The 25,932-nt window shown below is 33.4% G+C and overlaps 1 protein-coding gene across 5 annotated transcripts in view; it reads right to left on the bottom strand.

The window, feature by feature from the left end:
- Positions 1-18,337, bottom strand: part of LOC126740776 (uncharacterized) — a 43,354-nt gene extending 25,017 nt beyond the window's left edge. The window contains exons 1-3 of one of the 5 annotated variants that reach the window (XM_050446942.1): positions 18,102-18,337; positions 12,353-12,420; positions 1,804-1,996 (exon numbers count right to left, since the gene is read on the bottom strand). In XM_050446942.1, coding sequence (XP_050302899.1) covers positions 1,804-1,996; positions 12,353-12,373 — 214 coding nt within the window. In that variant the 5' untranslated portion in view covers positions 12,374-12,420; positions 18,102-18,337. The remainder of the gene's footprint in view (positions 1-1,803; positions 1,997-12,352; positions 12,421-18,101) is intronic. The other 4 variants (XM_050446941.1, XM_050446944.1, XM_050446945.1 and 1 more) reach the window with 4 other exon arrangements.
- Between the last annotated feature and the right edge of the window lie 7,595 nt (positions 18,338-25,932).

Here is a 25,932-nt window from a genome sequence, read left to right as displayed (position 1 = left end):
AGATTGCAGATAGTCAAAATTCAAAAAATGATTTGGTGTATACTAAGATTGTTCTGATTGAGCTTCTACGAAACTTAGGTTTACAAAATTACGGAGAATGAATATGAAGCTAAATCTTCATCGAACAAAAAGTAAAAGGTATTTTCAGAACTGATTAAGTGTGAGTGTCCTGCCGGACAAAGCGAAGCGTGTTGTATGCATTTATGTGGTGTTCATCAAGCATATAACAATATGGCCACAGCTTTATACTTTATCAGCGTATGATAAGCTTACTTTTGCACAGTTAGCGCTTGGATAGTTAACAAAGGCTTTATCAGACTTTTAATTCAACGCGTATTTCATCCCCGTAACAACAAATGCGTGCAGAAATAAATTACCTAGGAAATGTTGCCATAAGCAATGAGCTTAAAATAAGTGGAATTGCTTCTTGTAGTCAACATTCCGCCAATAACTTTAATGAAAAGTATGAGCCTAAGATTAATCGTACGCCGATCTATTTCAAAAACATAGCTGATTTGGCTAAAAAAGACACAAACACGTACAAATTTAATCTTATAAGAAAAGTAAATTCACAATATATCAATATCTACACAACTGGTCTCTTTCCTTGCAGAAGGAGACCAGTTATGCAGTTGAAGGTTAAGAAGAAATATTTGAGTGAAAAAAAGTGTTTAACCAGGATCTATTTTACGCGAAAGTTAGACATTTTAAGATAATTAAACGAAACTTAGGAGTCAACATTCTTGGGAATAGGCTTAATGCTAAACTGACATTAAAAAGTTTTTTACAGCTTTCTAAATAGTGTATTTGATTTCATGCATGCAATAAATTAACAATTGTTTACTTAATTTCATCTTTAATTTATCTATTAATTAGAAAACATACAAATTTTAACGCTTTGGTGGTAAAGAGTTGTATCCCACAAAAACGTAATATTGAGCTATTGAGCGAAGACTGTTCATAGTACACACTAATTATAATGTTGTTAATAATCTTACATTTTTTGTGGAGCATCACTGTTTACAACAAAACTGCCGAAATATTTACAGCGGAATGCACGCTGATGCAAACAGATTAGTCCAGATATCAACATAATTAAGCATTTTGCGTTAAATCGAGTTTGGAAAAGTGAATTTTCGTGATCGGATGAGATCGGAAGATTCTGAGCTGATTAAGGTTGGAGTCTGGAAATACGCTTCCGGGTTAAGGTAATAATAGGTTGGAAAATGCATGATTTGTATGTTTCGATCAGAGAGCGTTGTAAAAAGCTTCGTTTGAAAACATATATATAATAACAATGGCAAGAATAATTACTCAAATAAAGTTTTGATAAAGTATTTTATTCTTAATGGACAATGTGAATAAATAGCAAGAACATGTAGAAGGCTCAATGAAATGCTTCGTGATAAACAACCAATGAACGATAGAAATGTATTTATTATAGCTGAAAAATGTTATCGGAAAGACAGTTCCAGAGGCCAGTAACTTTTGATGAAGACAACATCATAAATGCTTCCTATTTTCATGCGTTTTACCATTCATTTACATTTCATTCATTTACCCAAGTGCAAAAATGTACTTATGCTTAACTCATGCCTCTGTTCAAGGAATTTTTAATAATCATGATATGCACGCATACAAGTTAGCAAAAATTGCTTGAATTATTTTTCTGAGCATTTAAACAAATCATTTGTTTTCAACATATATAAATCATTGATTCAGAATTCAAAATATAGCTCTTTTGTGGAGAAGGCCGTCCACAATATTCGAGGACATAACCGCTGATTATTTCCTTCGTATTACCTGAGTTAAATCCATTATTCTCCAAGCGTTTAAATATGTTTAACAAGCGAAAAATTTCCAGTCGCGAGTCGCAGGTTTCTATGAAGTAAATTTTCTGGATGCCAGACGAAAGAAATTTATTTAGTTCTATGACGTCTGGAAAATCTAACTGAAGCTCCATGGACGCATCTCTTAGTGGATTTTTATTAAACATCTAAAATAAAATATAAGTTTATTTTACAATATTGATCTATTATACAGGATGAGCCAATAAAAACTTTCCAGCACAGTTTTTTTACGTATTTTATAAAATTAAAAAATACGCTCTTATACGAGATTTTTTGATTCGATGGGGTCTAACAAATTTATAATTTTCAACGCTCTAACTTCTAAATAGGAATAGGACTTTATTTTAAAGGTCTTTTTATTCTGAGTATATTCCTCAAGTCTAAAACGGCTGTGTTTAATGTACTGTGACAGCTGGTCATACTACAAGAGGTAAGTAAAAGGGCTTTCTAAAAAAATATAAAAAATGCATTATACTGTATTAAAATAACCAAAAAATTTAAATTATTAAAATAATATTAAAATAACATTAAAATAATTTAAAAAAATTTGAAACACTGAACATACGGTTAACCGGGGTTATATCGGATGGCAGGGGTTATATCTGCAAATGGAATAATAATTGTTTCTAATCTTATAAAGACCCACATAACCTCAAAGTTTATTTTGCGTCCTTTTCGCATAAAATCGAAAAAATATCTTTTTCAGGGGTAATATCGGATATGCCACGAAAACACCTTCATAAGCTGGGAACGCTTTATCGGCGCAATTATTCCCAGGAAAGCATGGAAAGAGTATTGAAGGTCGTATTAGATGGTAAATATTCATTCAAGGAAGCAGCAGAAATGCACGGGGTATTAAAAAGCACCCTTTACGATATTTACAGAGGTGAGCATTCTCACAAACTCGGGAAGCCTCCAGTTTTGTCAGTGAGTGAAGAGCGTTGGATAGTAAATGCCATGACTATTGCAGAAAAATTCGAATATCCTTTTGAGAGACAAGCAATCAAAGACTTCGTGCGCCATTATTTAAACAGTAAGGGCCTAAATATACAAAGTTTTAACGATAATAGACCTGGTGATGACTGGACTGAACACTTTATGGGGCGACACAAGGACTTCATCACTCCGTACTTGTAAGAATATTGAATGAGTGAATGCTGAAATCACAGAAGACACGACAAAAGAATACTTTGAGTACTTGAATGAGACAATCCAGGGGGTTTCACCTAAAAATATTATTAGTATGGATGAAACAAACCTAACAGATGATCCCGGTAAAAAACTAGTTTTTATTCCTCATGGAGAGAAGCATGCGTGAAGGATAATGGATTTTTCGAAAATGTCAACGTCTGTTATGTTTGCTGCGGCTGGAGATGGCACTTGTTTACCTCCATACGTTGTGTACAAAAGTAAGAACCTCTACCCAGACTGGATAGAAAGTGGTCCCGAAAACACGCAATATAACAGAACACTAAGTGGAAGGTTCGATACTCCATGTTTAGAGGACTGGTTCCTCAAAACAGTCCGTCCCTATCTACTACGAAAGGAGAGCAGGTAGTTTCTTATTTGCGACACAACCTGGCAAGCCATCTTTCCTACCGCATTATCAAAAGTTGCACAGAAAATAATATTCGGTTTGTTTTTTTTGCCGGAGAATTCAACACACCTGTGTCAGCCCCTGGACGTTGCAGTATTTGCACCTCTAAAACGGGGGTGGCGAGAAATTTTGACCGAATGGAAAGGGAACCATAAAGGAGTTGTGCCAAAATCTGTATTTCCTTTGCTGCTGAAGAAGCTTCTGGGAAAATCAAAGGATAGCATGTCGAATAATCGATCGGGTTTCCAAGCATCCGCCATTCGATCCAGAATAAGTTTTGAAAAGGGTTCAGAAACAACCAGCAGGAGGCACAGATGATGCAATGAGAACGTCATTTACAGAAGTGATAAACGCGATTGTTGTTCCTTTGGATCAAACCACGACGAGACCCAAACTTAAGTCGAAGATTAACGTCCCCGCTGGCAAATCGGTGGGTCTTGGAGACTTATACGAAGTGAATGATGGTACGTCAACTGTATCTACCTCTCAGTTATACCCTATAGTTAAGTTTTTGTACAATGAAGGGACCAAGAAAGGAACGACCAAAGAATTCATTGCGCAAATTGAACAGATTTCAAAAACTTATATTCATGTGAATTGCCTTAGATCCTATAAGGGTCACAAAGATACCTTTGTTTTTCTGGACGTTGAAGACAAGATCAAGATCAAACTTCAACAGGTCCACAGTGTTTTAAGTGGGCCTAAAATCCACATATTTTCGTGTTTGAAGGTCAGCACTTACAGAGTTAAGGGATCAAGTACTTGCATTTTCAAAATGTTATTTTTCGTTTCTTCTCTAAGGTTTGAAGTTTTTCTGTTTTATTTTTTGACGTTCCTACAAGATTTTATTTTATGAATAAGGACGTTCGCTTTTTTTATCCACATTTTTCACCATTTTATCCATTTTTACTTGTATTTTTATTACATCACCCTGTATCCTTAATACTGGATACCAGGCTCTACGCGTACTTTCTCAATGTACAAACGGAATCGTCCGATATTTCCCCAAAGCCGGGGTTATATCGGACGCACTTTAAAAAAAGAAATAAATATAACTGTGACAATTTTTAAAATATTTTTTCATGTAAATACATATGTTTACTAGATCAAGTTCTCAGTATAGAATGCATTAGTTAGCTTAAATTTCGTATAATAAAAGAAATACAGACAGATAATTAAAAATATCGTCCGATATAACCCCGGTTGACGGTACATATCTTTATCGACTAGTTTCCCTAAGAACAGTGCATTCCCAACTAATTTTAGGCACACGCTAGTATAGAATAAAATGAAAATTTGGCGCCTTATTAAGCCGTTTCCGTTTAGTTCTACTCCATGACATGGAGAGGTCGCTGTTGTCGTCGATTCTCTCTATTATTGCAATGCACGCTGTTGTGACTGATAAGTTCTGCATCCTCCATGTTCTTTTTAGATTTGGGAAGACCCCTAGAAGCAACTAATTTCTTGTAATAAATAACTGTCTTTTGTTTTGCGAGTTTTGATTTCGCCCCTATATCGGTGTTTTGTGGTCGCGACGGTAAGCAAAAGCGATTTTAAATTGAAGGCTTTGGGACTGGACCCCCTCAACTTCAGCTTCATTTTAAGGTGCCACAGTAGGTTACCAGGTTACAAGATTAGTACCTGAATTATATTTAAAAAGCCTAAAGATGCAAAGTCTTTCCGTAAAAGAACTATAATCAAAAATAAAAACTGACGTCCATGCAAGTTATCATTTTTGTTTTAAAAGGAATAAATGCTTAACCTAAAAATTACACAAGTTACACAAAAAGATTGAGATGTCGTGGTTGCGCCACGTCCCTTAAAGGCTAAAACGTGAAAAATAAAAATCGTCACTGTATAATATTAAATTAAAAGTAATTGATACCTCTTTGTTTTTCTACCATACCTTTTACATCCTATACATATCCGAAAAACATCTAATATTGTTGTTCCATATACATTCACTGGACAGCCAATAAGTCCCTGGTAGGTTTATAGTACTATCCAAAGAACGCCTATGAGAGCAACTTGGGATGATCTAATTCGTAGCCCATACTGTTCCAAAAGCACGTCCCTAGGACGTCCCAAAATTTTATAAGATGTAACCGTCCTAGAGATTTATTCTGTATACCTCATTTTTGCGTCATTGGGACGTCCAAGGGACTGACTTATGCTGAATGGGATTTTTCTGTACAATGTTTGTTTTTCGGATGAATGCTCATTTTTTTTACATGCCAATTTATGTAATCGACACAACTGTAGTTATTGGAGCGATTCAAATCTGCATGTGTGTGAGAAGCCCACACTCAATATCTTGAAAAAATGTATGTCTAGACTGGTATCTTGGGCAAAAAATTAATCGGGCCATTTTTTTTACCATGCAACCTGACTGGGGAATTGGTTTGCTCCAAGAAAATATTGTTCCGAGAATGAGGGAGGTAATCGCGGAAAATAAGAATTTAGCCGAACAAAATGGTTTTTTTTTTAACAAGACGGTGCACCACTCCATTACGCAGCACATTTTCAACGATTTTTTTATTGAGGAATTCAGGGACCGCTGAATTGGATATAGGGGACCTATCGAATGGCCTAGTAAATCCTTGGATCTTTACTTTCTTCAAGATTTGTAAGAGCAGATTTCCATAGAGTGTGAAAAGGTAGGTGAGAATAATTAAATTTCGACACGTGTTTCGCTAACGATGTTAGCATCTTCGGGAGAAGAGGATTAATAAATAAAAAAATAAGCAAACTTTTGTTGGAATACCATACGATCCTATCTTGAGATTGATCCTATGATAAGAGGCTTTGATAGAGTTTTCAAAGATTTAGGTCTAAGAATGGTCTATCAAAGTTCGGCCAAGTTACAAATCTTTTAGGAAACCCAAAAGTTAAAATAAAGACCAATGAAAAGTCTGGGATCTATGAGATTAATTGCAACGATTGTGATAAAAAATACATAGGACAAAACTACAACAACAACTGTAAGTAGTTTTAGTTTTGTTTTAATCTTCTCCCGAAGATGCTTACATCGTTAGCGAAACACGTATCGAAATTAAAATAAAGAGTTTTGGTTAGTGGTAAAACTGTCTCGTAATTTGAGCTTCACACCAAAGGTTCTAACCATAGGACTATGAGCATAATTAAGTAAATTTTTATCGTATTCATTATTCTTACTTAAATTTAATTTTGACAAGCTGTCACATTACGAAAAATAACAGTAGACCTTTTAAATTTGAAGAATAGAATTGGAATAAAAAGACCTTTGAAATAAAATGCTACTCGACCCCTATTCCTATTTTAGATTTTGGGGTTGATGCCCACCTCCGGGAAGGAGATGAATTTGGAGTGTTGAAAATTATAAATTTATTGGTCTCTCTCGAATCAAACATTGACGTTAAGAGCCTTTTTTTATTTTATAAATTACGTAAAAATACTGGATGAAAACTTTTCATTGGCCCACCCTGCATTTTATTTGTATAGAGAATATTTATTTACATATAGTATAATATTCATACATTAATACGGCTTTTTCTTTTCATTACGGATTCTTTTTAGCTTATGGCAGACAAACAACTCCGAACAATAATCATTTAGGAGAGTGGTAAAAAGAGAAATAAAATCGGTAATTATCAGAATGAAAGTGAACACAAAACATTTTGATTCATTAAAATAATTTTCTTGGAAAAGGTGGTATAATGATATAAACTATTTAAAATCCTTTAAAAAGTTGAAGTCTTTGAATAATGACGTTTTAAAATAACTTATTTAGAATTTAGTAACAGTTGATCGGTTGGAAAAATATTTTCTGCACTGCCTTAATGTATTTAGTATAATATCAACGCAACCATACGTTTAAAGGAAAATGGAACCAAAGCAGAATATAGGACTTTAAGGATGAATACGTGTAGATGAACAATATTCCTTATTAAAAAACACAGGCTACGAATACTTCTGTTTATAATAATTTAAATATTTTATAATACCATGTTACAGTTTGGTGTTAAATTAAAGACAATAATTACTTTGACACTATACCATCCAAATCAAGCTAAAGAAGTTGACTATCTAGATATAATTTAGTAAATTTGTACGAGAAGGGTTTCAGATTTGTTAAGTAAAAAGAACTTTTTTAAAATAGCCGCTACTAAGTAGTAGCACTACCTACATCTTACTATGGTGTTGTATAACTATTGTAATGCTATCAAACCTACGGCTACGAAATGAATTTTGATAAATATTTTCAACGCTGCTGAGAACTCAATTGCAACCATTTATTTTAATATTAAGGAAAAAACCTATTCTGAAGTGGAGTCAATGTAAATAGAAAAGTTTAGTAGGAGAAGTCTTTTCTTTACAAATAAAATGTAAATTTCAATGTCAGGAGTGATGGATTTCGGCAAGTTCTTGCCATCATCAAAATATTTGTTGTTTATATTTTGTGAATGTGTCAAGACAATTAGTAACTTTTTGTAACTTTTTAGTCTGATGATGGCAACAACACTTGCCGAAATGCATCACTCCTGAGATTGGAATTGGCATTTCATTTGTGAAGAAAAGACTTTCCCTACTAAACTTTTCTAAATTTATTTTAGTTTAATATTTAATGTTGTACAATCATAAAAAATAAAGAATTAAGGATTATAACATGATTTTTAAAGTTATTTTGTATTTAATAACTATATTTGCTTGTTACCGGATATAATTTAAAGTGTTTTTGAAGATCATATCTGTATCCGGTAAATTGGCAACGTCACACGACATCTTCCCTATCCCTTATGTCTATGCGGTCTAATCACACCTAATTAGTATACTCGTTGCTATGGAGAAATTCGACTCGCCACTATATGGTATTTGGTTGTGTCTAAAAGTATTGACCAATATTGCAGTATTCAATAGCAGGAATTACCATTTTGTTCAGGGTACTTTTGTGAGATTTGTTGTTCTGGTACACACAAGCTAACTGAAGAACCAAAATTGCTCAGAACTTAACATTCAAAAGAAATTATTAAGTAGGTTAAGTATGGCAAAAATTTTTCTTGATAACATTGTGAGTGGTGATGTTTTCAATATAATACATATTTATATTTTTAACAAAGTCCATTAAAAATCAAGTTTGGAAAAGAGAAAAGTGAAGACAATGTTGATCTGCTTTGAGGACTCGAACATTGTTTTTCTGAGTTTGGTTTGTCGCATTCGTCAAGAATATGAAAAAAATGAAGTTGTTGTTTAATACACGATAATGCGCTATAATGCCTGATTTTGGACGACCTCCCATATTCGTCTAATTTGGCAATTGCGCCTTTTTAAAGAACTGAAAAATATCTTGGTCGAAGATCTAACCACTCATTTAACTAGCTTTAAGACCGTGCTAATCGTTATATCAGGTGCAAAGGAGACTAAAATTTCAAATAAATAGATTAAATTAACTAGGCCGGTGACTCTTAGGCCGGTCGCACACTGAAAGCGTTTTCGTACGAAGTTTACTCATGCGAATTACTCGTACTTACATGCCCGAACGATCTTTAATATTATGATAACTTTTCAAGTATTATAATAGCGCATAAACTGGATCCGAACTAGTCGTACGTATCCGTACGTCTAGCTCCGAGATCAGAAGATAATCAAAACTGGTTGAGATTTTTCGTGCGTTTATAAAATTAATGAAATAAACTGTATTGACATGGATGTAGAAAAACTAATGAACTTGGTTTACAATTACAAACGATTGTGGGATCAGAAAGATTCAAGTTATCACTTACGAGAAATTTAGCGCAACGCGTGGCTAGAAATATCCAATGAAATGGAAATATCAGGTAAGTAAAGTTATTAACACGGATATTAATGATTAACAGATAAATTAACATTATTAATAATCAAATTGATTATATTAGTTTAATTTTTTATATTATAATTAGTGTTACGAGAAAAATAATTTTGAGGTACATCCATGATGTTTTGAGCTTTTGTAGGCTCTGTAGTTCTATTCTCTCCTGCAGTCATAAATCTGTTTTTAATTTCATTTTGTGGCAGTGGTGTTTCCATAGTTAGGTCATAAATACCTTCTTTATAAGTGACAATATTATGAAGTAAATATATATACATTTTCTTATGATGTCAGTACGATCGAGTTTTACTTTAATTTTAATAATAATCTCCATTTACAGCTCAGAATATCAAAGGCACACTGCGAGGCAAGTTGTCGCATTTATTAAGCGTTCTTCTGGTCCTGCATTTCTTTGGGGATAGGGGCGCATGAGATAAGCACCATTTTTCAATTGTCTGGAGAGATTTGAATCAGAGAATATTCCACTGTTCCTTTCTTTGCTAGAGGCTCTCATATCTATAATAATAAATCTGTAGTTTGCATCTATGACGGCTTGAAATACAATTGAAAAAAAATGTCTAATTACGGAACATACCGCCAGTTTTAGTCACGTAAGGTCTGATAATATTCAGAATATATTCAAGAGTTTCTTTCTTCATACGTGTGTAACTATGAAACAGTAATTGGTCATTAGATAAGTCTTCCATAATAAGATGAAAGTCATCGAATTCATCTCTTTTCAACCCTATTCCACGCACCCACTCGATTCTTCGATAGCGAGGACGTCTCCGCGGTCTCAGAATTAAAAGAAAATTATCTTAAAGGTATAGGTTCAATATAGTATTTAGTTTATTAACTGATTTATAGAACACAATATCACCGAAACACTGCTTATCCCCTACCTTATTTGACCGAAAAAAACGTATTCAGTGTGCGCGCTTAATTTGTACTAGCAGCATCAGATACAAATTCATATCCAATGTTCCACCGGCCTTAAGGATCACCTGAACAAAGCTCAAACTAGTTATGACAATTACTCAGCAAGCCCTGACAGAAATAACTTTCGAAACATTTTAGAAATAACAGATTGTGTGCTAATTCTTCTAAAAATTTGGCGTTTGTTAAATAAAAAAAAAAAAAATAAAAAAAAAATAAAGAATTAAACAAAGAATTATTAGTTATAATTAATCAATAAAAATGTATTACTTTAATATTGCTTTAATTATATTTCATCCAACACTTTATTCACACTTTACAACTTTATCTTATTTACCTGGATTAAATGAAATTTGATTGGACGGATGGGTAATAACAGGAAAGAAAAAGGGAGAGTAAAGGTATGGGAAGTGAGGGTTAGAAAATAGGTACAAGGGAACCAATGGAAGGAGAGAGACTTACTATAGACTATAGAGACAGCTCAGGGGATCTTCTCAAAGGGAAGCCGACTAGCACTAACCACTTTGGTAGAGTGGCGTGGATTCAACAAGAGTTAAATAAAATATAAGCGCCACCTGTTTTATCCCAGATAAATAAGAAAATCCCGATCACCAAGAAAACAGAAAATTACTAAAAGCACTATACCTATAAACCTGAAAGAAAATCTCACAAGGAAGAATAGACAATTCCTAAATATAGTGTCTATATGAAGACTAAAATCTTATATTATGTTGTTTGGGGCTAAAAGTTCGCGTGAGTACTTTCGAAATAGGCCTATTTATTCAGTTTACAAGATCTATACGGTCTATTTCAATAAAATAACTAATATGCACCTAGTTATTATGAAACTATTCAAAACAACGGTGTGGTAGTAAAATCTAATAATAAGAGTGATAACAATGTAATTTTGAGGTTAGTATTTAGTCTAATATACTACAGTAAAGCTAATGAATGTCGATAGGACTTTGGTTTACTGGTTAGGTGGTTTTACTGACTGCATGGTTCACTATACGTCACAAACATTGATCAAACCTGGCTCCAAAAGGGCTGCATGATTGCGATGGGGGACCTGGGTGGATCGGTTTAACAGTGAATGTCAATGTAGATGTTGTGGACGTTATTGGGGTAGATGAGTGGAGATTTCTACCTCTTATAATAGTGGATAAAGACCATACCGGGGGATAAAAAAAAAAGCCAATGAAATTGGCTTTTTCTCGGGAACACAAAACTGGAAACTTAAACAAAGAACCTTGAAAAAGTTGGGATTTAACTACACCACTTATAATCCTGCACTATTGCAGTATGGCATTTAGTATCCACAAACTAAAATACCCAAAAGGTGAGTTTTCAACTTTTCATTGGAGTAAAATCGGCAAAAATACCAAGAAACAACCTTCTTCAAAGGCTTGTTCTTCAAGACTCCTAGAGGTCAAAGATTTTCGCGCCAGAAATGGTTTTAGTAGGGATATAGGAGAATGAGCTGGGATCTTATTGGCTAGGATATGACTTCTGACATTAGTGAAATCAAAACAATTAAAAAAATTAATGTTATGATTAATAATTTGAGTTTCATCATAAGGGTTGAAAATTATTGATATCAAAAATAGAATTAATACTGTATAATATGTTAATATGATAACTGTTTATTTTATTAATTTTAGCACCAGAGTAACTTAGAAATTGCCTCTTAAAGTTCTATAATCGAGCTATGCTTTCGCTAACATTTTAGATTAATTTTATTTTCTTATTCTTTATGTATCTGACGAAAATAAACTGTAACAAAAAAAGGTGCTCGTTCCAATGTTCAAGCTGATGCAAAGATCGACTCAAACTGCAAACAAAGTATTTCAGACAGACAGGTTGATCATCCGACCTAATAGGAAAACAAGATAGACTTACATTTTTCAAGCAAAGCAAGAGCAATCGAATTTAAATCGAGGCGACAATTGAAAGTATAATTAGAAATATCACCCTCTGGTAGTCTGTGTGGTGATGCCAAATGCTTGGCAAATAAATGAACAATACTACCTTTGCCAGCAACTTCGTTATTCGGATGCATGTTGTAAATTACTGTAGTCATTTTATATTTAAAAAGTAATATATAATAATAGGAAAGACTTTATCTTTACTGCTTTTAATACTTACTGAATACCATAAATCGGTCATTGTTTTTATGTAGCTCTATTGTAGACAGATATATTAGAGCCCGTCTTCTGAAAATAAAAGAATTTCTTTGAAATAGTATGTAATTTCACAAACTAAGATTGCTATTCTTGGGAAAATTAATTTAAAAAAAAGAGTTTTTGATAAGTTTGTACCATTTGATAAAATTAATTAAGCTGCTGAATAAATAAAGTTATTGATAAGGTTTTTTATCTTGCTTATAAAATATTTGCAAACCTACGTTAATTTCGAGGGAAGTGCTATATTCGATGGATACAGTTTTTATTCTTTCTTACTAATAAACCCGTGTATGAAGTACTTCAAATATCGAATTGCAAGTGTGATTACATTAAGATAATTCCTTTCTTGAATGCCGAAATACCTATGCATTAACAGGAAAGAGAAATTCATATGCAAAACCTCAACTTGATTTGAGGATCAAGTCAAGATTGAACGACGAAAAGTAGTATGACCCACGTTTTTTCAAATTTGGCCAAACTCGCTAATTAGTAAAGAATATGGGAGACATGGAATATTCCCTTGTTAAATTCTGATTGCAAGGTAAAACATTTATTTCTGCGCTCAAGATCTTAATTGGTTGGGCGTGTATACAAGAATAGAATATATAGAACAAGGATTCAATTCTATTTAGTACGTTCTACCACTTAGTATGTGATAAATTTTCATTCAAATATTTGGGGCTATATTACTTGCGTGTGTAGAAGGGAATCTCTTGGATTTTTGGTAATCATTTTTTTAAAATATTTTAAATCCTCATTTTAACAATAACATGATGCTGTGTTTGGGTCTGTCATTTATGTTTTTTAGGCGCTTGGGATCTTTGAGGAAAGCAATATTTGCATAAAATACTGAAAAGTAAGGGAGGAAAGTAAACCCATTTTTTTTTGATGAGACATGTATGTTCTAACAAAAAACTTGAATGTAAAAATTTAAAATCATGGATCCATATACTGTTGATTTTAGGGGGGCTTATTTATACATAAATGCTATCACTATATCTTCAACCTCTTGAACCCCCCTTGTATACATCTTTTGAAAGGGCTTGCCGAGAAATAAAATGTCATTTTTTTATCTTATTAATTATTGAAAATGCCTGTAATTTTGTACTATATAGTCGTTGCGCTATATAGTACAAAATTGTACGCTGATGCCCGCTTTATGCGCATATGGCGGTAACTTTTGGCCTGGGAATCTTAAATCCTTAGTCGAGCGGAATGGGTTATTATTTCAGTTCATAATTTTGTAGATAATTGTTATTGATTTGGGAAGAATTATTTTGAAATATAGTATGGCTGATGTTCCTTGCAATATGGTTGAACAAGTGTGGAAAGATACCACCGCAACTACTTCAAGAAATGTCTTTGTTAAAGGATTATCTACTCGCTTGACAACCCCATCAGGACAAGGCCTCTTAGTCCTCCATATCAATTTCGACAAGGATTCTGTTCAGCAAGGCTTAATAGAATTTTAATCAAAAAAACTGAGACCTACAATAACGAAATGAATGGAGATATTTTTGAAGAAAGATTTTAGATAATGCCTCATGCCACAGCAGAGAGCTTGTAAAAATTCACACAAGTGCTACCAAGAAGGTCGATATTTAAAGTTAGTTAGATAGCAAAAACATTCGGTAAGAACAGGAAATGGTAAAAGCTGAACAAACACGACAATTATGTGGTTGATGAAGATGCAAAATCCACTGTTTAGATTTTAAGATTTCCTCTTTACCATTGCGAGCTTAAGCCGATAAAGCTGATATGGGCCCAGATAAAACATGAAGTCGGAAGGAAAAATGCTATATTTTATTTTTCTGATCTTAGACTTAGACCTATTTGACGAAGCTTTAAATAATGTTATTGCTGAAAATGGGAAAAGGGCAGCGAATGTGGACTATGGATGCAATGAGCTTTTGATTTTGATAGTGATTAATTTTTATGGTACTTATAATTAATTTATGCAATATAGTAATATAAATTTAGCTGTAAATGTGTTTTATATGTCTGGATTTTTTACGTTTACCAATTTTTCATCTCTGGTTATTTTTATAATCTATATTAGCTACCTGTATTTAAAATAGCATAAATTAAGCATTTGAAATAATATATTCCAAAATGTAAGTCTTGGTAGGAATTAAGCAATAGTTAGGCTTTACTCTTAGATCATCCTATCACATGTAGAAAAAACTCTTTACCAAGAGCCTTCTATTTTAAAACAAAACTACCTGTTTATCTGACGTCGAAAATATAAAGGTATTCTAAGTTAACAATAACGTTTTGTCTGCCGCTATTACTCTTTAATTTTATTTATGAACTTATCTTTCTGGCTTCATAAAAAATATATATAAAAGATATGTTGTAAAAATGTATTGTTTTAGTATTTTTATTGTTTTAGTATATTAGTCAGATCAAAATACAAGCAAACTCCGCTAGCCTAACCCGGGCAGGAATTGATGGATCGAAATACGGATCAAGGTCGGGACACACATAGTCGCGCCAAGCCCTCAATGCGGCTCGGCGGTGTTCAATCGTTTATTATTGCGCAAAGTGGTCAGTTTGTTTTCACTTTCCATAGCCACAAGTGCTCTGGAATGCTCTGAAAGTTTAGCACTAGGAGTTTAGCACTAGTAGCTATAGCGTTAAATGAAGAAGATAAAGAAAAAATTGCACAGAAACGGACGAGAACATGGATCCATAGTACTTGGAACACAAGAAAAGTAGAAGGGAACATTGTTTCCTCATCTAATGGATGATAAAATCAAATTCTATACATATTTTATAATGTCTAGATCTACATTCCATATACTGCTGACGAAAGTGCAGAAAAAATTAAGGAAGGACACATTTTGGAGGCTATCAATACCACTAAAAGAACGGCTGGCTGTATGTTTAAGGTACTTTATGGTATAATATGTATTATTATTTATACATATTATAGCATAAGTACCTTAAACATAGGAATTATCAAGAATAAGCAAAAAAAAAGTATGTAACGTCTTTATTTTGAAAACACTAATTCTATTAAACATTAGGTACTTATAATACTTCTAATAATCTTAAAAATTATCCTACACATTTTGTAGTGCCGTGTAATCTGTAATCTTTATCGGATATCATCCTGAGTCTCAACATCTTCGATATCGATCTCCACTTCACTGTTCTCCCCATGAAAAAGACTCTTCCGTTCTATAATTTGGGGTATCAAAAACTCCAAAATATCGTCATACTTATATTTTCGATTAGACATAGCGGCTTGCTCAGAGATTGCCTTTCTTTTTTAAAGGGTACTTCGAAATTGATTTCATAATTGTCCATTAGAGCGTACCACTACGATTCCTTTTTAGCTACAGAGTGTGCAAATTTTATTTTTTAAATTTTACTCCAAACTCCTCAGAAATCTTCTTCTACACCCTACCCTTAAATTCCGTATTTCTGTACTTTTCATTTTTTATATTATATAATGCAGGATAGTCCCTAACTTCTTCACTAAGTCTTTTTATATTAATTTTTTGGTTATATTATGTCTGCGGAGTTCGCACCATGCCCGTTAAAATTAAAACAAAACTACTTCCACACGGTGCGGGCTTCGTGCGATGTGACTGCTCGCGCGTGGTGTGGTGTTATTACGACTAGGTTATATATTTGTATGTTGTAATTGTTCGTAGAGAAATAAAAAATAGATATGTGTGTCCCGACCTTTATTCATGCACTTTCATAACTCTCTCTGTTCGCCGCGACGACTATTTTAGAAACTAACAACTTGTTTATAAATCTTACCTTTGCATCATGTAAATTCTTCCAAAAGGTAAGTTTTTCGCGGAGGTAGAGAGGAGAAGACGTAGCTACCAGTCTATGCATAAAAACCGCCAATTGCAAAGAGAATAGATTTTTTACGTGCAGCTATACAAATTTACATATCCTTACAGGGACTCTATCATACTTTTTCAGGCTATAAGTAAATCTGCAGTATTGATTGTGCAGCTTTTGCAAAGGGTACGCTGTAATTTCCACTAAACGTAGAAAATAAACAATATTGCAGTAACATAATAGCACAATAAGTAATATTAAAGACTCATACAGTTTTTCCTTATTTAAAATAAATTAGATTTCAGCATAGTATGACTTTTTAACGATATTTCAAGATTCTTTGCAGATTCAGCCAAACTTGGCTGATTACTTCCCACAAAAAGCTTTAAACCATCAATGCAAATCTTTTTTGTTCTTAGAAGTAAAGCACATAACGCAACAATTTGAAGGGTTGAGTTTTAAATTATTTTAGAAGGAAAAGAAGGAAATTCTAGAAAGATCGTCATTTATTTTAATAGATGCCTCTAACACAGATTCAGCCTTAAAAGAATGGAAAATTTACGTATCACTTGCAACCCCTGGATCTGGCAGTATTTTACAACTTTAAACAAATCAGAAACATACATTAGAAATAAGACCGGTCCCTGAGGTACTCCAGATATTGTATATTTGGTATATGAGAAAGTCTAATCTTCCGAGATCACTATTTGCCGTCTGTTGGATAAGTAGGATCTAAAAAACATTTGAGAAACACTATCACCAAACAACATAACAAGCCAACTTTCCTAAAAGCAAATGATGATCCAAGATGTCAAATGCTTTGAAAAAGTCAAGCATTTTAAGTACCGTGGAATCACCTCTATCTATTGCATAATAGCTCTCTATAACGGTTTACCATCTCTAATGTTCTGATGAAATTGCAGATAATTTTTATTTTCTCGCCTAATCAATCCCACCATAACATATACGCATCTATCTATAAAATGCGCACAATGTCTTTATTTTTTCTTTTATAAAAACTGCACATTTGCAGTTATCTACGAGGTATAGGGCTTAGAAATTTTTGAAGTCTTAAAGGGTGCATGTTTATTAAATACTGAGGAAATAATACTTGTAGATACTGAATTTTTTGGTCTAGATTATTGATATAGTACCCATTATTCCAAAAAATTTTATTCAGTTAGAAAAATTATTTTTATTGAAATGTGTAAAATTACGGTATAACTTAGTTTTTATCTCCTTATTCTGTGCCGCAATTTCAACTACAGAATATAGTTTTATGGTCTCTAATTAAATCAGCATTAAGTACTGCTGTACTTGTAACATTTGAGGGTTTATTAAGATAATGTCGATTAGTGTTTGTGCAATACCAGTAATACGATTAGGCCTATTTTTTAACTGAGTCAAATCATAAGCTGTAAAATAATCAAGAAAAAATTATTCAAGATTAACATCACCCATGATAATAATATTCTCATACTGTGGACATGAATATGATAATATGTCATCAAAACATTCAACATAATGCCCTAAATCTGATCTTGGTGTCCTGTAGACTGTTCCAATAAGAAAAATTTATTTGCCTATATTTACCTTAATAAGTAAACTACTCTAAATAAAGACTCTAAATAATCAGAAAAATCAATGTCAGCAAAAACTAAAGAGCTTTAGAAAATCTGTCATAACTAGACAGCCACGTCCCCACTTTTACTACGTTTACAAATTATTTTTTACAAATAATTTGTAAGGTAAAAGTAAAATCCTACAGTCTCCCTTCACTTATTTATTTAACATCAGTCTGTATAATTCTCGACATGTTTCGTTTCGGACACAGCGGTGTCCATGATCAGGGGATAAAAAGTTTAAAATTGGTATCAGTTATATACTTATATGATATAGTTATATACCTCAGAATCGCTCAGCCAGCTTTCACAAATATGACGAACCTTTGCTAACTGGGTATACTTACAGAGTGATTTGTAAAAACCCGTAATTTTGATCTGTTTCTTCTTTGATTTCTTTCGAATTACGACACGAACTAGTCAATATGGTAAATTAAAGTGTTTGTTTAAATGCATCCAAAACTGATAACATTATCTATTAAAAAATATTTTTTTAAAAAAAATTACTAGATAATTTGTGGTATCAGTTTTCAATTAAGTCATCTGTCTCATAACACATGTTTAAACTAAAATTTCTATGCAAAAGTAATCGTATACATCGTTCTCAAGGCTAAAAACCGGACCGGACCGCACGTTTGTTTTTTTTTCGGCCTCCCACATGAGAAATGATAACCTCCTTAGTACCCGTATCTTTTTACATAAACTTTCTTAAATTGAATATATATACACACTATTTTATACTTTTAATACTAAATACTGCATGAACTTGACCTTCTCAAATATTTAGATTTACTGCAAATGTTTTATCACATACTAATTCCGCGAAATTTTTATGAGTCATGATTATCTTGATTAAATAAAAAGTTCACTTTATAGATATGTCGGTGTCAGTAACGGTATTAAAATAATAAGCCTTTTGATATTGAAAATAAATATTAGGAATCGTTTACTTACTAGCAACAGGAAATATTTAAAAAATATTAGCATAAAATCTTTATTTATACTTGTTTTATATAAGTTTTTAAAAATTTGTTGATCTTATCTGTATACCTTTTTGGTTTAATTGGCTAAGCATCACAGTTTAATTTGTTGCTGATGATTTGTTTTTTTGTTGGTTTTTAGTAATGATAATATTAATAATCCCCGTGAGGTACAGGGGTCAAAGAATAGTTCCCCAGTCCCCCTGTCATAAAAGGCGACTAAAGAGACAACCTGAGGCGCCAGGGTTAAATGGTGACACACACCCATGAAAATGGAGAATAACCGAAGTCTCGGAGAAAGGTTGCTGCCTGACGATCACCAGGGCATGTCTGGAGCCTGCGCTGGACATGATAGCATGCGAACCATCGGTGGCAGGGTGCTGAGGAGGCGGAATCCTGTCATACAAGAAACCACAGCTATACCACAACTCCAAGTTGCACAAGGTCATCAAATAACAACCAGGACCCAACCTGTTGAAGCTGTTGCGCAGCAAACTCAGCGCTTAAAATAGACAGTGACCATGAATGAATCTATAATGCGCATTTTCTTTAAGATAACAGGTCCGAAGATACAGATGATTGGCTACAGACAACAGCTACATGTTGAATTCTGCAAAAAATATCTAAATATGAACGTGATTGAGTTACAGCTACGACGCTTCAATAGCTTCATCTACTAATCTACTGTGAGGCTACCGCTGTTATTCAAACTTTGGGATTAAAAATAATAAATAACCAGCAAAGTATTACACGTAATGAAAGACTGACTACTCGGAACGAGACTATTAAAAAAAATTGAAGATATTAGGAAAAACATTGGCCGGTTTAAGGAATACATCGAAACTATTAGAACCAGAAAAGTACAAGAAATATTAAAGGAAATAATGCATCAGATCCAGCAACACACACCAGGACCCAGAAAACTGTACTCCGGCACAATGTTTAGACACCCTTAAACAGAAGTTTTCTATTTTTTCAAGTCGCTTAAGAAGGTATAAATCCAGCACTAAAAGGAAACAAGATAATTTACTTTTTCAACGCAATTTTATCGAAAGCTCAACGATACTGCTCTAACAAACACTGTTATAATATAACGCACTAAAGAAAACATCGAGGAGTTTTAAGGAACTCCTCGTGATTAGGACAGCATCAAATTTAGTTAAGGATTTTACGAAATAAGATTTTTTAATAGTAATGTTAAATGGAATTTGTTCTTCATCTGATGTTTTAAAAAATTTAATTCAAAATCATGTTGATACAAACACTTTAGTGATGACAAGCCCTTATACTTATTTAAACCATAATGTTATCTATAATAGTAATAAGACCCTTTATCGTACTTTTCATGAGAATAATATTAATCTGTGTGGGATTTTGGAGTCTAATCACGCCAGTAACTTTGGTTCAGACTTGGCATCATTATTACATGCACATATTTTCAAATATTTTAAAATTAATATTTCATCGAATAAATTGTCTTTGAATCATCAAATGAATGAGTCTGAACCAGTTACTGATCGTGAATTGGATTCTTCTTTTTTATAGACATGTCCACGAAAGTTGAATCTCATTCATGTTCATATTCTACTAGTAAAATTGAAATTAGCTCTTCGAAAAACTTAAGTATCTTTATTCTTAATATACAATGCCTAAGAAACAAGATGGATGAGCTTCATCTTTTGCTGGACACATGTAATTTTCCTGATATTGTACTTCTGACTGAGCACTGGTTGAGGCCTAGTGAATGTTTTTTAATATCTGATTATCTTCCTATATCAAATTTTTGTCGTCAACAATCTATACATGGAGGAACCATGATCTTGGCTAGGCAAACAATTGAAACGATTTTTTTTAATATTGATAAGTATGATAATCTTCTGTTAGAGAATGTTTTTGAATTCTCTCTTTCTTTTTGTAAGCGTTTTAATTTATATATTCTTTGTGTTTATAGGCCACCTACAGGTTGCTATGTTTCTGGACAAACTTGATTCTATTTTATCCCAGTTGTCCCTACACTCTAAGGTTATATTGGCTGGTGACTTTAATATCAACTACACTGATGAAACCTTGCCACGTACTTCTCTTTTAAGTATTTTAAATTCTTAAGACTTGAAAATGCACGTTCTTTCTCCCACACGAATAACTTCTTCATCTGCAACTACAATTGACTATTTCTGTACAAATTTTGATGACGTTTTATGCACAGTACTCCCATCTGGTATTTCCGACCATGAAGCTATTCTTGCTAAAATGCCATATAATACTGTATCATCTTCATCTCATTATATGGGAAGAATTTTCAGCAGGAGAAATTTCAATGCTTTTTCTGCCGCTACAGCTTCGGTAAATTGGAATGCACTTGAAACGGCTTCTGACCCACTTACTTTATTTTTTCAAGTTCTGTGTGATAAGATCAATCAGTGCTTTCCTAAAATGAGGCTTAAAACTAAGAAACGAAAACCATGGGTTACAAGAGGCCTTAGAATTTCTGCTAAAAACCTCCGTTTTTTGACTAAATTGTGCAAATATACCACAAATAAAAATATCCTTGTATATCATCAGAAATACCATAGTCTGTACAGAAAGACAATTAAACCAGCAAAATCTAATTATTATAGGGATCGCTTAAATATGTCATCAAATAGGCAAAGAGAGTGTTGGTCGATTATTAATGATTTTAGACATTGCCATAGAAAAGTATCAGAACCGGAGTTAAGACCTGACATTTTAAACGACTATTATTGTGATATACCTAATATCTTGCTCAAGGGCATTCGTAGTAACATTGATCCCTTACACTATCTTCAACAAGTGTCGGTTGAGCATTCATTTTTCTTTCATCCTGTCGAACTTACCGAAGTAAAAAATGAAATCAAACGCCTAAAAAACCATAAATCATCTGGAGCTGATGGGATATCTTCGAGGTTGTTACTCTTTTTGCCTGATTCAGCCTTAAATGCTTTAGTTTCTGCCATAAACAATTCTTTACATAATGGCATTTTTCCTTCATGTTTAAAAGAGGCAGTGGTTATCCCTCTTCATAAGGGTGGAGATTTGGATCAGCCTTGTAATTTCCGTCCCATTTCTATTTTGTCTACCCTCTCTAAGATAGTTGAAAAACTTGCAAAAAGCAGAATTTTGTCCTTTTTACATCATAATGGCATTTTGTCTGCAAATCAGTTTGGATTTCAAGCCGGTAAAGGGACTCATGATGCTGTTTTTAGCTTTTTGGAGAGCGTCTATGTGTCCTTGAATTCTGGAGAGTCATCGGTGGCAGTGTTTTGTGATCTATCCAAAGCATTTGACTGTGTGGATCATGGAATACTGTTATCTAAGCTCGATAAATATGGTTTTAGAGGCGTAGCGTTGCGATGGCTTGAGTCCTATCTATCAAATCGTACTCAGAAGGTTTCAGTGTCTGGGCGTTTGTCTGCTTCTAGATCCCTAAAATGCGGCGTTCTCCAGGGTTCAGTGTTGGGACCACTGTTATTTTTACTGTATGTGGATGACTTGAGTTCATTGAAACTGCAGGGCAAGGTGGTTCAGTTTGCTGATGATACCACCATACTATGGAGCCATAAAAATTCTGACTATATTAAGACTTGTATCCTTGAAGACCTTCAGATTTTATCAGGGCGGTGTGCTTCCAACAGGCTCGTGTTTAATGTAAGAAAGACGTCTATTATGGGGTTTAAATGCGACGTTCAGGGTCTGATGTTTAACGAAAATTCCCTCTTGCAGAATAAAGAGTGCTGCAAGTTCCTAGGAATTACCATTGATGGTCGCCTTCGGTTTGAAGATCATATTTTACATTTAGCTGGGAAATTATCTTCTGGATGCTTCGCAGTAAGAATGGTAAAACAAGAGCTGGGAGGGGTGGATGCACGTTCAGTGTACTTTTCACTCATTGAATCTCATATTCGGTATGGCTTGCCTTTTTGGGGTTTAACCAATAAGGGGCTACTTAACATTATCTTTGTTATTCAAAAAAAAAGCAGTTAGATACCTGTGTTCTGCTAAGTTAATAGATTCTTGCAAACCCCTCTTCATTTCTGAAAAAATCCTAACTCTTTTTTCACTCTTTATCTTAGAAACAGCTGCTCTTATTCACAAAATTCCCAAACTACCCTCTGACACTGGCCATTTGACTCGTCGTGTAAATGATGTTCCCCTACCTATTCCTACGTCTTCCCTTACCAAAAACTCATTAATTTACATAAGTAAAAAAATTTACAATCATGTTCCTCTGTGTGTTAGACATATATCGGATGTTAAGAAATTTAAAAGAGAATTAAAGTCGCTTTTATTGGCTAAGGCATATTATAACCTGGATGACTTTTTTAATGATAGGTTTTAACCTTGGACATGTTGGAAAGTTTTCTTTTTTTTCCTTTTTTTTTCTTCTCTAGTTTTGTCAACAAGTTTACCTTTATTTAGTAATTGATGGTTTTATTTAGTTATCTTTAATTTAAGTATGTTCAAAAAGTTTTGTCTTCTTGTGTTTAATTTTGTTTATTGTTTTGTCAATTTTTGAAATTGTATTTGTGTTTTGTTTTTTTCGCTTGTAGGATGCTTGTACACAAGATTATTCTTACGTAAGATAGCATATTTTCTTTCTTCTTTCTTCTCAATTAGCAACATCTAGTGAATGCAACCTCGATACTGAATGGCTGGATGAAGAACGAGCAAAGTGTTAAACATATAGTCAAATGCCATTTTTATCATCTTCAGTTGACGAAATGGCTAACGCCATAAAAACTACATACCTGGAAAGCTCCAGTTATGCAGATGACGTCCAAAATTACGGGATTTAGAAATTGTGGTCAACACATCAACAACTGACCTGCTTGACGTGAAACCCTTAAATGACGTGCTTATGAATTTTCAGAATATGCCCAATTTTTCAACAGAAGGTACCACTTACCTCTTGTCCAAGGACTGCCAAAACACTTAAGATCCGACTAAATATCGGCTAACAACATGTTTACCCACATTCTATAAACTAATTACATCTTGCATTACACAACGTATTTCCAGTCACATTGTGACCAGAATAGCATCATAGGGGCTCAACAGACAGTATGTACCAGGGGTGCCATGGGGTGTAAAGAACAGATAATTATCGACTCGCATTTAACAACAAGATAAACCTTTTCGCAGCATACATTGACTATCGAAAGGCTTTTGATTTAGTTCCACATAAATGGCTTATCAATGTACTTAAATTGTACAAAATAAATAACCACATAATTTTCTTTTCAGAATTCACTATGGCATCTTAGCGAACATCAATAAATCTCCAGGTGTCTAACGGTAACTGCAGTGGAACTAATATGATTCCTGTTCTTAAAATAGTGGGAACATTTTCTAATGATATAGGAATGATCTTTGGAATGAACTAGATAAGTGTCGAACTGTGTACATTATTAAGGGTAAACTACAACCAGATGACACCGAGCAACAAAAAATGAAAGCTTGGATGGGAAAACCACTATATAAAAGGCATGTTCATGAGGTTCAACAAGAGTATGTCGACATAGCCTCGTCGAACTGCTGGTTGACTTCGGGACAGCTTTTCCTTAAAACTGAAGGGTTTCTTGGCTATCCAAGATCAAGTAATACCAACAAGAAATTATTTAAAGTTTGTTGTTGGTCACCCGACGGTTTAAAGTGACAGATGTAGGTATGGTTGTGAGATAACGGAGTCCATTCAGCATGTCACCGGTGGATGTCAAACTTTTCCACCAATGGAATATAAAGAACGGCATGATTTAGTTGCAAAAATACTGCATCAAGAGTTCGCAGAAAAACTAAACCTCTTATCAGCAGCCAAGGTACAATATTATAACTATAAACTAGAACCACTTCTTGAAAATGAGCAACACAAATTGTATTGGGATCGCACTACACTTATAGAACAATGAGTAAGTAACAATAGGCTTGACCTAATACTAATGGATAAAATTTCTAGGAAGACAACCCTTATTGATGTAGCTATTCCTAATAAAAATAACCTAAGAGCGAAACATAATGAAAAGATTGTTAAGTATAGGGATCTAGAACACCAGATAAGAATACAATGGGAAATGGGAGAAGTTCAAACAATTCTAATTATTGTTTCACCAACAGGAGCAATACCAAAGAGCCTGATCAAAAACATAAAACTGCTCATGTAATTTTAGTATAAGTGTATTATTTGTTAATAAAGGTAAAAAACAGAGAGCGATAACACGGAATGTTAATAATAATAATAATAATAATAAAACTAAACAGCTACTCTATATACTGACAAATGAAACTAAGAAATTCATCAAGATTCCTGAGACAGCTCTTAAATAGCTGACAGAAGGGATCACCTACGTAATATCTAAAAATAAGGAGACACAAATTCCAAGTAAGCATTATAAGTAAGTATTATAAGTAAGCCTATCACCTACTTATCCGTAACATATAAAATTATCATCCATAATATCAAAACTAATATATGAGTATTTAGATACCAGTCGTGTCTACTCAGAAGAACAACAAGGATACGCCATGGGATTGCTTGGATATAAAGAACTGCTGCTTCTAAATAAACTGATAGCAGACGATTGTAAAATTATGGCGAAAAACATGTCATAAGCTTGGATTGAGGAAGGCATTTGATATTGTACCCCATAGCCAGATTATACAAACTTTAAAAATATACTATTTCGATCCTGACATTGTTCATTTTTGTTCTTAAGCTATGAAGTAATCAATATTATATACATATATAAGAATAACATTACGAAAAATCCCAAAAGCAAAAAATAATAACAAAGTCTAATAAGCGGCTAAAAGATAAGTGGACTAACAAATCATTACATCAACAATTCCCAAAAACCCTAAAAATGCCGATCGTACACGAATGTCTGAAACGACTGGCTCTTAAGTAAAAACTATGTTACAAAATGCAAGGAAAACTAGTATTATTAGTATTACCAACAATCAGACGTGACCACAGCCAACGACATCACTATATTATACAACCAACGGATACATACTGATTGATACAGGAAAATAAACCTGATATAATAATAAGCATGGGCAAGAATATACATGAAAATGCACCAAATAATAATAATAATAATAATAATAATAATAATAATAAT

This window comes from Anthonomus grandis, chromosome 9, assembly GCF_022605725.1.
Source record: "Anthonomus grandis grandis chromosome 9, icAntGran1.3, whole genome shotgun sequence".
Taxonomy (NCBI): Eukaryota; Metazoa; Arthropoda; class Insecta; order Coleoptera; family Curculionidae; genus Anthonomus; species Anthonomus grandis.
This window is presented reverse-complemented; position numbering and strand designations above follow the sequence as displayed.